We start from the raw sequence: 14,859 nt of genomic DNA, 5'->3' as shown, positions 1-14,859 counted from the left end.
TGTCATTATTACACGTTTGAAAGTCATGGCACTGCTTCAGATGCTTATAATGTCATGTTATTATGCTTTTGCAGGGCTTGAAACATCAAAAGCTGAGGTTTATCCAAAGGACAAACACTTCCAGGTTGGCAGTACAGCCACCTTCTGCTGCGTTCTGCCTGCGGGGGACGTTTTTGACAAAATGTCTCTGACTGAGTATAGTAGTGCTGATATGAACACTACCAGGATCAGCAATCAGACCTATGCCTTGACCGTCCACCTGAACCAGGCATCAAAATACAGTTGCACTGATGTAAAATGTGAACTGAATCCTGATGTTGGGGCTTGTGCTTATATTGGCTGTAAGTATGACTTAGTATTGTGCTCAATTTTGGAGTCTTAAATTGGCCTACGTCTTGTTAATAATTGCTGGCTGTTATTTTTTTTAATACCTGCCATCACTCAGACCCACCTAATGTCACGGACCTTCAATGTGAAACCCGAGATCTGCAATCAGTCGATTGCCACTGGACGGATAAAGACTCAAGCCTACCCTTTAAGAGTGTAACAGAGTATCATCTACTTGAAAGGTAACTGGGTGATTATTCAATTCTGATTGGCTGCAGGGTGTCCATAAAAAATTGTTATAGGACACCTACTAAAGGAGTTCCAGTGAAACTGACTGTTTACTGTCATAAATTAATGCGCTACATTAAAAGAAATAGGAAATGTGAATCTGTTATTTCCAACACTGTGCTACTTCAGTGCCTCGTCAGTACCACAGGATGGCGCTAACGCACGCTGTGAGAAGTTACACTGCCCCTCTGAACTGACTGTTTCACAGCGAATAACATTATCTCACATCCCGTTCACTGTTCAGGTCGCTACTTCAGGCTGCGGCAGACAGTAGGCTAACGTTACACATCGCGGATAAAATTGTTCGTAAAAGTTTTTATATTGTTTTGGGGACAGTGACATGGCTGGATAGCTTGCTTGTCTTGATGTTAAACATACTGTACATTTTTTTTTACTGATTGCCAACTGTACACAGTGTTAATGACTTTCACATGATCCAAGAAAGAGAAGTTCTGATGAGAAAAACCTTGGAAACAACAATTTTAGTTAGTAAGCTACAAAGAATAATTTTAAATTGTACAACTTTAATTTACCCTCTGTAATGTTGCCCAATGTCATCAGGGTCTAATCTAGTCTATATCCACAACTTTCCACTTCTGGGAATTCCCCGGTGCCGCCGGAAATTCCGCTGTATGTTCTTTTTTTTCCGACCGGATTTCCGTTACCTAACGCTTCTTTTGTGTTGGACTTCAAAATTCCGGTGGATTTGTGAGTACTATGGTTAACTGCTCGTCCAATCTCTGCAGGGTAAATCCAGACAGCTAGCTAGACTATCTGTCCAATCTGAGTTTTCTGTTGCACGACTAAAACTACTTTTGAACATACACGTTCCACCAAAACAAGTTCCTTCCCGAGGCTATTTTCCAGCGGCACCGGGGCTCCGTGCAGGACTTAGCGCCGTCCATGACGATTTTGATTGGTGCAAAGAACTGTCAATAAATCGGAGCGTGTTTTTCTCCAATCCCAGAATTCTTTGTGGATGGAGGAAGGTCTGGCAAAGTGAGACTAAATCCAATCTAATGGATGGAATAAGATCTTATTTGCTTACATATTTAAAATGTATAGCCTTTCTTTACTTCCATATTGGAAGTGTAGTCCTGGTTGCCTGTTTATTTGTTGGAAACAAAAGTGGCACCTTTTATATAGATGTCCAATCAGTGTTGATGGTAAGTGTAGTCAATGTAAGCAATAATTCCTCAGTGCATGCTATATTGAACGAGAAAGCTGAGTTCTCCTGCTCGCAGAGCTGTGCCAGCAGTGGCTACATGTACCCGATGCATTGCGTGCTAGCTATTAATGCCCAGATAAAACATTGTGTAGTCAAGGGTTATAAATTGTGCCTATAATTAATGCAGGTAATCAAATAAAAACACAGAGGCTCAGAAATCCAAACAAGTTTTAAACCAAGGCGGCAACAACTTTTTATTATTTTCTACACTGGCAATGGCACCTCCATATTGCAGCTTCAGTACTACTGTTTATACCTTTCACAATAAAAGCCCAACTTAAATTCACTCAGCATTTCGCTAAGAGGCAACTTAACAAAATAGCTTACAAAATGCATCAGGTGACAAAAATACTCTCGGACCTGCTGGTCTTGGTGGTCTTTTCCTTTTTATCTTCGGGATAATCCTAATCCATGATCCTGAAGAAGGTCTCCAGCCCACCTCTGTCCAAGTGAGGAGTAAAACCTTCATGCAACGCACACACGAGCTCTCTCGGCGTTGGAGACAGCATCCAACAGAAATTGCCCACATTCACATTCATTGCTGCAGAATGATTCCGTTTCTGTTGGCATTGGAGGGTTACGGTTAGCAATGTAAGCAAAGTCGCCACCAGTCGGTGTTTGCTCTCAGCAGCTCAGAGGCGAAATCCAAACCGAAATAGCATATAATTCTTCCTTGCCTCCAACACATCACTGTCATGTAAGTCTGGATCAAGGGAAGAACATTGCTAGGATAAGCCTGACAATGGCGAAGGCCGGGATGTCCCACTTTGCCCCTTCACAACAAGAACAACTTCAAAGCTAGCAAGCTACTGTTACACGCTGAAAATGGCGAGTTTTGACGAAAATGTAAATGCCAGGAGACTTTTTCTTTTTCTTTCGTTTGCTTTGGTGAATGATTGTAAAAATGTACAAAGAATATGTTTACAGCATTTACTATCTAACTGGGTGTACACACAGCGAAACCCTGGTAAGAATAAATTATGTTTAAAGCTATAAAGCTCGGAGGTAGAGTGGTCGCCCCCATAACCACAAGGTTGGCGGATCACTCCCAGGCTCCTCCGGCCACATGTCAAAGTGTTCCTGAGCAACACGCTGAACCCAAAGTTGCTCCCCAGACGCTGTATGTATATCTGTCCACTGCTCCTAATACTTAGGATGGGTTAAATGCAGTACTACATTTTTTTAGAAAGTTTGTAAGTTTATTTTATTATTTATTTTTATTATTTATTTATACGTTCATTATTTATTAATGAGTGTCATTCAAGCCATTGCCAAATGAGTTTATTAAAAGCTAATTAAGCCCATAAGCTCCACGAAAATCTCTCCGTATTTCTCAGTATGGCTATGTTTACTAAATGGAGCAGTCCGGCGACATTCGTGCGCAGAAGCTCGATTGATGTGTTTGACGTCCTGCTGACAAAGGACAACACAGCGTTCATCTTTACCAGATAATGACCTCTTTTGAAGAATCCGTCATGTTTTGTTAATCCTCCATGTCCGTATTCCTACTGTGTGGAGGAGGGGTGGGGGCGTGATAACAGAAGGCTTGTATCGTGTGGACGCGCCGACAGTGTTGTTGCCATTACTTAGAATTCCTCATGGGAGAATGACAAAAAACTACGCACCGTAGCTTCAACCATGTATACAGTTAATTTAAATAGCTCATATTACTGTATTGTGTGAACAGTTTACTTCATTTAATATTGTATGTGTATCTTTTGCGGGGTACAAATGTTTCACCTAAAGTTATTTGCAAGCATATTTTGCGGAGCCGTCTTCTCTGCCACTGGAACTTAAGATAGCCAAAGACGATTGTGATTGGTTTAAAAAATGCAATCAACCTAGAGCGTTTTTTTCTCCTATCCTAGAATTTATTTGTGGTATAGCCAGACAACAGGGCTGTGGAGTAAGGTCTACTGTCATGTCAAATGTCGGCGCTAGTTGTAGGAAGAACAACAGATTTTACAGCTACAAACTGCAGCTTTCTCCATCAATATAGAAATGTATTGTTTTAATCACCTATATTTATCATCATAACTGATTGGACATCCACATAAAAGGTGGCAAATGTTCCCGTTGAGCATTTTATTATGTATCAAACGAAAAAGTTAGACTCTCTTGACATTTGTATTTCAGTCCGACAATCTGTGCAAAGTGGCCTGAGACGAGATGCTCTCAAGAAGTGCGAGTCGACGCTCGCGAGAGAAACTGGACGTTAACAGCAAGTAATCCTTTGGGCGAGGTGAAGCTTTCCGACACTGCAGACCTGACTAAAAGAGGTATACCTTTTTAAAATATTAGCATTTCTGTGTGGCAAAATGCTTATTTGGTGATTGACATCACTTTTTAATCATTGAAATCAGCTGATTGTTGTTTGTCTTTTGTTTCAGTGCACATGTTCCCTCCTGAGGGAGTGACAGTTTTGAGTGTGAATGCCAGAAATGTCAGCCTGGAGTGGAAGTGGACGGTGCAACAGTACTATAATCTCAGTTTAATATGCCAAGTGAACATTAATAACCACGGTGAAAACACCATAGTGAGTTGACAAAAAAAAAACTCATTATTAGCAAGACTTTTAAAGTTGGATCCTTTTCTGAACTATACTAACATCATCATTCTTGTACTTGTGTTCCCAGAGTGAATACTTTGGAGTTGGTCTTAACTTTGCAGTTTTGAATGATCTGATACCAAATTGGACATATAATGTGGCAATACGATGCAGAACAGCACAACATTTCTGGAAATGGAGCAGCTGGAGCACAAATGTCAACTTCCATACAAAGGGTGATGGTAAGAAACAAAAATATAAACTTTTAGTCAGTAATGGCAATTGAACAGATACTGTTTCCATTTTTTCTGGGCACTGATTGTCTCTTTGTCCTATAGTTCCAGATGCTCTTGATGTGTGGATGCAGGTGATGGACAACCAAATTATAACCATCTGGAAGGTATGTCAGATGAATGGGCACCACTTTCTAATAAACTGCTCTTCATAAAGGCTTTATCAGTTGTAATTAATTGCTTTACTTGGTTGGTTGGTAGTAAAACATTGACTAATCCGTTAATGAGAAAACATTTTGGGTTGCCAGGATGTGAAAACTCTCTGGTTGTCTGCTTACCCTCCTCCAGCAGGACGTTTGTCTTTTTAGCTCCTCAGTTCATCAGCAGGACCACGCTAATTTGACCTCTGACCTTCTGGAAAAGTGCTGCAGCGTAGTGGAACCAAAATCTATTTACACTGAAGATCTGTTGTATGTGAATCAATCTTTTTATTTAGTGCATAGAACACTAAGCTATGAAAATAAAAATTGTTGGCATAATTTTATAAATCATGTTTTAATGTTAAACATACACAGTGAATCTTTGGACTGGATTTGTGGATGGCTACCTTAGTGACTACTTTCACAAATAGGTGGATTTATATTTGCTTATAATATGTTGGATTCATTCAAGACGTTTTAGTTTTTGAAAAAAAAGAAAATTTCAAAAAAATAATAATTTGGAGGCCCCCCTTTGGGTCCCAAACCCCCTGTTGAAGATCTCTGCTGTAAAGCATTAGTCAATGATTTATTAAAATATTCTAAATATAGCATCCACTTAAAGGGATACTTGGCTGATTTGAAACCAGCTGTGTGTCATGGCAGTGTGTGCAGATAAACAGCTTCCCTCCGTGGCACCAGCTTGTCACTCAGTTTGTTAGTTCAACGTTTTTTTTCTGCCGAGTGATACTTATAGTGTAAAAGAATTTGAATTATAGCCATTGTATGTGGTTATTATATAACGGCTATGAACCAATCAGATTGCTTGATCTGAGCTACTTGTATTATAAACTTTATAAAGGGTGCCTTATTAGAAGTGGTGTTGATGAGGGCCTGATCTCCATGCGTGTGCTTTGGCAGTGAAGCTAAAGTCCTGATGTTACTTCTCTGCAGATGCCACTGGCCAACCAGAGTCATGGACACATCGAAGACTATGAAGTGACCTGGACCAAGACCACGGAGAGAGAGCGACAAAATAGGACCAAAGTGGCTCCCAACAATTTCAGTCTTGCCCTCAGTCTGGACACCACTGTCGGGCATATCGTCACAGTTACAGCTAGGAATATAAACGGCAGTTCAGCCCCATCAACCATCACCATCCCCAGCTCCAATCCAGGTATGAAGCTAACAGAATTCAGGTTTAAACCTACATTCATTGATTTTTTTTTTTTTTTCTGAAAATGGTGATTTATTATTGAACAGTTCCCTTTTACAAACTCTGCAGACGCAGAGCATTATAAGCATCATTTGTGTGTCTGACTACCCAGCGAATGTAAATCTAATATTTAATCTCCTTTCTGCTCTGATTTGCTCTGTATCTGGCTCTTTAGCTGCTGATGCTCCGTTGTGTTCACCACCTAGTCTCTAACTGTGTCTGTGTCCTGTTAGACAGGTAGTGTACAGTGGGTTTAGGAGAGATTTTTGATGAGATAGATCTCATCCATAGAGCTAATAATCCCAGCTAATACTGGGCGAGAGGCAGGGTACACCCTGGACAGGTCGCCAGACTATCAGAGGGCTCACATGTAGAGTATCAGAATCAGAAAATGACATATTGCCAAGTAGGTAACACTTACAATGAATTTGCCTTTGTGGATGGTGCATACATAAACATTAAACAGATTAATAGGAAATAAGCAATTAATACAGAAACAAATATTCACGTGAATTAGTCAGCAGTTTGCAACCCTTTGAGCTGCACGGCTTCCGGGAAGGCTGCTCTTGTGTTTCCTTGCTTATGGCTCCTCGTGATCCCTCCTCGGTGAGCCCTCCTCGGGCCTGAAATAAGAGCTTTGAGACGGCCTTCACGAAGGAGGGACAGAACAACTTCCGGTTCAGCCGAGGAGAGAGGAGATATCAAATAAGAGACATGAGATGCAGACGGGAAGAAATGGTTTTATGGCGTGAGGTTTTGGTCCTGAAGGTCCACAGCCTCCTGCCAGAAGGGGAGGGGTTCAAAAAAGTTTGTGTCCGGGGTGAGAGGGATCAGCCACGATCTTTTCTGCCCGCCTCATGGTCCTGGAAGCGTACAGGTCCTGGAGGGACGGAAAATTGACAGCCAATCACTTTCTCAGAAGATAGACAACCATTCACGCTCCCATTCATTCAAGCAATTTAGAGTCACAATTGGATAATTTGGACTGTGGGACAAAACTCACACTAACATGGGGAGAACATGCAAAGAGGGGGGACAAGCCAGCCAGTGGGTTTTAAATTCTATTCCCTTATGCTGTGAAGCGACAGTGCTAACCACTGCACTACCCTAAATGCAGCTATATATCTATTTCAGTCCTAACTTCCAAAGTCTTTATTTTCAGACGGAACCAGAGTGAACACTTCTTTGATCATTGGCAGCAACGGTAGCTTCAACCTGTCCTGGTCTGCCAGTCCAACAGCCAGCTGTGGCTACATAGTGGACTGGTGTCCTACCTTAGGAAATTGCACTGTTGGGTGGCTGAAAGTGTCTCCCAATCAGACTAATGCCAGTATACTTTCAAGTAAGTATTATCTTTTGCCCAGAAAACAGTTACATTACATTTATTTGTGTTACAATTCAATTCAATTTCAATTCAATTTTATTTATAGTATCAAATCATAACACAGGTTATCTCGAGACACTTTACAGATAGAGTAGGTCTAGACCACACTCTATAATTTACAAAGCCCCAACAATTATTTACAATACATCCTTTTGTTTCTCCGCTGTAGAAAACTTCAAAGATGGACTGAGATACACTTTGTCAGTATATGCCTGCACCCAGGAAGCTCCAGTGCTACTACAAAGAAGAGAGGGCTATGTCAGAGAGAAAAGTAAGATTGAAATCTTTGATATTTCTGTGCAGTACTTTTAGCTTAATAAATCTGTTCGTGCAATAAAAAAAGCACTTTGTCCAATAGTGTTTCACTTATGTTATGTTTTTTTTTAGATTAGATTAGATTCAACTTTATTGTCATTGCACATGTCACAAGTACAGAGCAAATGTAGTTAGTGTCCAACCAGAAGTGCTTAATCAGTGATTAAATAACAAATTAAATTAAAGCTGCAAGCAGTGATGGATGGGCCCTCGCACCTCCTTGCACGTCAGGGTTACTGGCGGACGCCACTCCTTGTGACCGTGCATTTGCACGGCACTCAGACACTGCAAACCATCACCAATGGAAAGGGAACTCTCTGCTGAGTCCAATGATACCTCACACAAGACTCTACGTCATACAGTTCATTAGCTGTAAATGGGGGCGTAGCTAATCATAAAGGGCGGGCCAAACCATGACCAGTGAAAACGGAACTCTCTGCTGAGTTCAATGATACCTCACACAATAGTTTACATCAAACGTGTCATTAGTTATAAAAAGGGGCATGGCTAGAGCATAGGGGGTGGCTCAAACCATCACCAATCAAAAAGGAACTCTCTGCTGAGTTCAATGACACCTCACACAAGACTGTACCTTAAATGGTTCAAAAGCCATAAAGGGGGGCGTGGTTAAAGTATAGGGGGCAGCTCAGTATCACAAGTATACCACACATTATAAGTTTCATGTAAATCAGATGATTTTTGTCATTTAAGGCTGATTTCCTGTTTCCAGCAGGGGGCGCTATGACCAAAAGTCAATTTTGGCCTGTAGATGTCTTCGGGCCTGGACTCTTGTCAATCTTGAAATTACGGGCAGATACGACAACGTACACTCAAGTTACAACAACTTCTTTGTTTATCAATAAATGCTCAAAATGGCCACCACGCCACGCCCACACCGTTGGACGAAAAGTTTTGCTTTTAATAACTTTTCATTGTTGAGCTCTTTAGATGACAGACCAAGTTTGAAGTTGATCGGATGAAATCTCTCAGAGTAGTTCCTTAAAGTATTGCACTTATAGTTTTGGGCCTACTTCCTGTTGCCACTAGGGGGCACTATGACTTTGAGCCAATATCGGCATGTAGATATCATCAGGGTGGGACTTTTATGAATTCTGAAAAGTTTTGAGCCAATTGGACAATGTACACTCAAGTTACACCCACTTCCTGTTTCGATGGCGAAATGCACAAAATGGCCGCCACGCCACGGCCATGCCCTATGACGAAAAGTTTTTCTTTCAATAATTTTCATCTTTAACGTCTTAAGATGGCACAGACCAAATTTGAAGTTGATTGGATGAAATCTCTAGGAGGAGTTCGTTAAAGTACGACATGTGGAAATGCCCCAAAACACACTAATTTCGAACTTTCAATTCAAAATGGCAGACTTCCTGTTGGGTTTAGGGAATGGCTCCAATGAGCTTTTTTGTACGTCTTGACATGCTACATATATGTACCATGTTTCGTTAGTCTAATTCGTTAGTTAGTCTAATTTTTTTATTTTGTAGGGGGCGCTAGCGACCCATTTTTGTGCGCCTATTCCCAAAACCCTTAAAATACATACATTTTCACCAGACTTGATGTGACTGCCAATTTTGGTGAGTTTTAGAATATGATAAGCCCCTCAAAAAGGCAATTATTTTGCACTATTAAAAGTGCTACAGTATGAATAAATAACATGCTACAGTATATACAGAGTGCAAGGTTTGAATTATATATAAGTATATAGATGTGTGTCTATATGAGTGACTATTACTACAATAGTACTTTCTATTGACAGAAATACAAGACGGCCTGTTTAAATCAGTCAAGGGGCAACAGCAGGATTGGGATTACGAGGTATCCTGGGAGCCTATATCTCGAAGAGAGCAGACTGCTTTTATCCAAGGCTATGTCCTGTATTGTTTGGACAACAACAACAACAAAGTCATCAACTTCAGCACAGGTATTATGACACCCTGTTATTTTCTGATGAAAGTCCACAGAGAACCAGGGTTACATACATACATACACTCACCTTAAAGATTATTAGGAACACCTGTTAAATTTCCCGTTAATGAAATTATCTAATCAACAAATCACATGGCAACTGCTTCAATGCGTTTAGGGCTGTGGTCCAGGTCTAGACAATCTCCTGAACTCCAAACTGAATGTCAGAATGGGAAAGAAGAAAAAAAAACTTTGAGCGTGGCATGGTTGTTGGTGCCAGACGGGCTGGTCTGAGTATTTCATAATCTGCTCAGTTACTGGGATTTTCACGCACAACCATTTCTAGGGTTTACAAAGATTGGTCTGAAAAAGGAAAAACATCCAGTATGCTGCAGTCCTGGGGGGCGAAAATGCCTTGTTGATGCTAGAGGTCAGAGGAGAATGAGCCGACTGATTCCAGCTGATAGAAGATCAACTTTGACTCAAAATACCTTAAAACCGAGGTATGCAGCAAAGCATTTGTGGAGCCACAACACGCACAACCTTGAGGCGAATGGGCTACACCAGCAGAAGACCCCACCAGGTACCACTCATCTCCTCTAAAAATAGGAGAATGAGGCTAAAATTTGCACGAGCGCACCAAAATTGGACAGTTGAAGACTGTAAAAATGTTGCCTGGTCTGATGAGTCTCGATTTCTGTTGAGACATTCCGATGGTAGAGTCAGAATTTGGCGTAAACAGAATGAGAACATGGATCCGTCATGCCTTGTTACCACTGGGCAGGCTGCTGGTGGGGGTGTAATGGTGTGGGGAATCCCATTCGCCTTCAGAACTGCCTTCATTCTTTGTGTCATTGATTCAACGAGGTGCTGGAAGCATTCTCTAGAAATGTGGGCCCATATTGATAGGATAGAGTCTGGTATGGTGTTCCTAATAATCCTTTAGGTGAGTGTACATTATACATTATGCGGAAGTTGCCGGTTGTTATAGCTGCTTATGTAGTAAATGTTAAATAGGGGGACCTGAAGCGTTACCTTTATATGTAATGCAGACCTTCTGATTTTACTAATTGGAAAGCACTCCATAGTGTTAAAGTGTGACCTTGATGGTTCTTCAGGATGTTTATTACTAATGACAATCTCTTTTGTTTGGTTTAGACAATCCTGAAGCCACTAGCCTGACAGCAAGAAACCTTAAAAATGGTTCCTACATATTCACAGTAAAGGCACGGACAGCAGTTGGAGAATGTGGCGCTACATCCATCACTGCCACCTTGAATTTACTGAGTATATTGCTTTTTTTCCATTTCAGATCACTATTTTTACTTGTGTACAAATCAATTGTCTTATGGAAACACAATCAAATCTTGAATTTATTACTTTATCTGATCAACTTCTGTTTCTCATCTGGGCTTTTAACTCTACAGCTGATAACTTGATAGGGACAGTCTTCATTTCCCTGGCTGCTGTTTTTGGTCTCCTTTCCCTCATCACTATTGTTTGCTACAGACACTGGACATGGTAAGCAAGTCAACACATTCATTTTCTGTGCAATTAGCTCAAGTGTTGTCTCTAATGGTACTCTGATGGTTGTATTTGAATGACTGCATGGTGTTGCCATACCTGTGTGACTTATTTCCATGCATTCTTACATCCAACAGTATCAAAGATACGGTCTATCCTCCTATCCCAAAGCCAGTGTTGACATCAACGGTAGGTCCTCACAACCATTAAAAGGGGCACTCCACTAATTTCACACATTAATATATCAGTTTACTTGTCATGAGGAGTATTACTCAAACTCAGAAAACTGTTGTCTTATGTGGCTCTGCAGGGGGCTTTCTAAAGTCTGAGAAAACAAGACTTCCAATTATTTGACCAAACCTGTATAAGAAACAAAAAATGTGAAGTTTGGAAGGGATTTAAAGGGCTTTAAAAGGCAGGGGTGGTCTAATGACAGTTGCCATTGAGTGGCATTGTGAGTGGGATCCAGCGTTTTTGGATATTAGAGACTTAAAGTCAGGATATCTCTCTTTCTGATTCCTTTATTTTAAACATTCTCTTTAGCCATGCTAGCGGTGTGGCTTTATGGATGGAAATGCCAGACTGTTGGTCAGCCACTTTGGCCCAGACTGAAATATCTCAACAAGTGTTGAACTGACAACTGTTGAATGGATTGCCTTGAGATTTTGTACAACCTGATTTTATCTCTAGCGCCATCATGAGGCAGTGTTATTTTGTTAACAATAATTTTGACGAAATACATCCATCAACGACTTTGTTTTCCATGACTAAGACGAGACAATGACGAGATGCCACCGTCATTAAAAAAAAAAAAAACTTTTGACAAAAAATTGACTTTTTGTCAACTAACACTGGACTACGTTTGATTGTCATCAACTAAAACTAGCAAAACTGAAGGATAAAAATGACTGAAATTTGACTTAATCTAGACTAATAGGCTAAGCATTTTCTGTCTAAAGACTAAATGTAAAATAGCTGCAAAATTAACACTGTCGTGAGGTTCACATTTGTGGTTTGTCCCCCTCAGAATGGATTGTAACAATTTTGGTGATCACTTAAAGTGTTCATATGCTTTTTGGCTTTTCCCCTTTCCTTTATTGTGTTATATATCTTTTTTGTGCACGTTATACGTTTAGAAAGTGAAAAAGCCCAAAGTCCACCCAAAGGGACTTACCATCTCCAACAGAAAACACTGTTCACCAACTGCTCCAAACAGCTCTATTGTAGTCCAGCCTTTACTTCAGAGACAAACGTGGTCACTTTGTAACACACGGTATAATGCTCGCCTAGCTGCTAGCATGGCACGCCCTCATACTCTGCAACTGACAAGCTAGCAGTACTTACTGCGCATGTGCGTAAGTAAGATGTCTTACTTTGTAGCTAAAACAGAGAGCTCAACACACAGGGTGAAAAGAGGAGCTGCAGCAATGTGCAGTACAACAAATATATGGTGTTTTCTGAAAATTAAACCACATAAACCTATTCTGGTACAACCTCTAAATACAATTATGAACCTGAAAATAAGCATAACATGAGCACTTTAACTTTTCCTATAGCGCCGTCATCATGTCAAAATTTGTACTTCAGTTTATGATCATGCCAAACTATTGTTGGTTCAGAGGTTATTTGCATTTTTGCACACCCAGCTACCACCCATCTTTAAATTAATGTGAGGTTATTTTGTTTGTTTTTCCAGGGTGAACATGGATGTCGTAATTTTCAGGTGGATCAGTGTCACTATAGTGAAGCCGATATCATGGATGTTCCGGAACTGTATTGTAGAGCAGGAACACCAATAAATGGTTTTGTCAGCCAGGAGAACATGCCATTTGTTTTTTCACAAACTCCAAAGGGTTACTACAACCAGCCCCTGAAAAAGTTCACCCCACCACCCCTCACTTTACCATCTACAGCCATCCCATCTCAGCCAGGGTTACCATCTTCTCCATTTAGAAGGGAATTTCCTAATGCGTCATACAACCTGATAATGCAGCCTGGGAATCAGCAGTCCAACTTCTGTCCTGAGCTTCAGGAGGGAACGTCTTTAGAGAGAAGCTCCGATGGATACCAGCCTCATGGTCACCCGGAAACCTTCGCTACAAACCAGACAGAAGAAGATCCAGACAGTCCTATGTCCTGTGTCTCCACTTACATATTGTTACCACAGTCATCTTCCAGATAGCTTCTGCATGCAATGCCGGTATGGTAAGTTATAAGTAAGGTAGCCAGAAAAGAGAAATTGAACACAGATTTAGTGAAACACATAATTTTTATTATGTGTATGCATTTACACAATTCATTGTTTTTTTTAAGCAAAGTTTTAGCAATCTCTAGGAATGGAAATATCTTTATGTCCACCACTCAGCTCTATACTGAAATAGCTCAGCTAGTGGGTGGATTGCTATGAAATTCGTAACAGACATTAAAGGTCCCTTGTCGCTAAATCCTACTGACTTCGGTGATCCCTTCACCCCTCATGTAGAGCCACCATGAGGTCGACGTTGGTTTTCATTGAAAAATGTCGACAACCATTCTATGGATTGCCATGAAATTTGTTACGGACATTCATGATCCCAGAGAACGAGTTATAACAACTTTGATGACTTTTCATCTAGCGCCATCATCAGGTAACAATTTAGATTTCTCCATTACTTTGCTTCATGACGAAATACCTGCAACACTATTGACATTACCATCAGCCTCAGCTGTACTTTGTGTTTAGTGCTGATTAACAAATGTTAGCATTCTAACACACATAATACAAAACAGAATCTGCCTTCAAGTTCGGTCGGAAAAGTCAAAATCTATAAACGATCTGACAGAAAATAGTAATTGTGAAATATTTGTGTTTTGTTGGGGGATTCAAGAACACAACAGGATGTCACACAAATAGGCTGTTTCATTGACACTCCCCCCGCCAGACTACCGTGCAACAAATCGCCAGATCGCTTGTCTTGGTGTAAAAGCATACTAAAAGCCCTGAACACCCACACTGGTGTTTTTAATTCATGTGGTTGATTGGACCTCTTCCCAGGACTGGGTGGGTGTGTCTAGACTAGGGTTGGGTATCGTTTGGTTTTTTTCCGATACCGGTGCTAAAATGATACTTTTAAAACGGTGCCGGTGCCTAAACGATGCCTGAACCAGTACCTGAACCGGTACCTGAACCGAAATATATATAATATGAAATATAAAAAAACGAGCACAAAACGACAGTTGGTGACATTAAAGAACGGCTTGTTTATCGCTAAGGCCATATGGTCAAAATTAAATGATTGATTAATAATCTAATAACAATAACTTATAACAATGACTTATTTCTAGGGGTGTGCATTGGCACTGCCCTCACGATTCGATTCGATTACGATTCACCAGGTAACAATTCGATTCAATTCGATTCTACGATGCATTGCGATGCATCAAAATTCTACTGCACACAAGGCAAATTTTTCATCAGTCATGAGGCAATCAGTCAGATATCCTGTTAAGATTCGGCTGAAATTTCATGCTTTTTGGTCTAAACGACATACCCAAATGAAAAGTGGTACAGCTCCCACATACTTTGACACTCTGGGGTGTGCCTGACATCATTGGAAAGGAAACACTCTCAATTTTTTTGTTCCAAGTGTCAGGGTAATTCTAGGCCTTACTGACACAGAGTTACAGAGGATAG

At 40.6% G+C, this 14,859-nt stretch overlaps 1 protein-coding gene across 1 annotated transcript in view; it reads left to right on the top strand.

Annotated features, from left to right (window-relative positions):
• Nucleotides 1-14,429, top strand: part of LOC120546063 (leukemia inhibitory factor receptor-like) — a 30,367-nt gene extending 15,938 nt beyond the window's left edge. The window contains exons 5-18 of the mRNA XM_039780821.1: nt 75-341; nt 446-569; nt 3,980-4,122; nt 4,234-4,379; nt 4,480-4,633; nt 4,730-4,791; nt 5,776-5,998; nt 7,200-7,379; nt 7,591-7,692; nt 9,514-9,678; nt 10,821-10,949; nt 11,090-11,183; nt 11,324-11,375; nt 12,883-14,429. Of these exons, the coding sequence (XP_039636755.1) occupies nt 75-341; nt 446-569; nt 3,980-4,122; nt 4,234-4,379; nt 4,480-4,633; nt 4,730-4,791; nt 5,776-5,998; nt 7,200-7,379; nt 7,591-7,692; nt 9,514-9,678; nt 10,821-10,949; nt 11,090-11,183; nt 11,324-11,375; nt 12,883-13,368 (2,327 nt within the window). The 3' untranslated portion in view covers nt 13,369-14,429. The remainder of the gene's footprint in view (nt 1-74; nt 342-445; nt 570-3,979; nt 4,123-4,233; nt 4,380-4,479; nt 4,634-4,729; nt 4,792-5,775; nt 5,999-7,199; nt 7,380-7,590; nt 7,693-9,513; nt 9,679-10,820; nt 10,950-11,089; nt 11,184-11,323; nt 11,376-12,882) is intronic.
• The last annotated feature ends 430 nt before the right edge of the window (nt 14,430-14,859 follow it).

Source organism: Perca fluviatilis, chromosome 17 (assembly GCF_010015445.1).
Source record: "Perca fluviatilis chromosome 17, GENO_Pfluv_1.0, whole genome shotgun sequence".
Lineage (NCBI taxonomy): Eukaryota > Metazoa > Chordata > Actinopteri > Perciformes > Percidae > Perca > Perca fluviatilis.
Note: the sequence above shows the minus strand (reverse complement) of the source record. Positions and strands in the feature narration are given on the sequence as shown.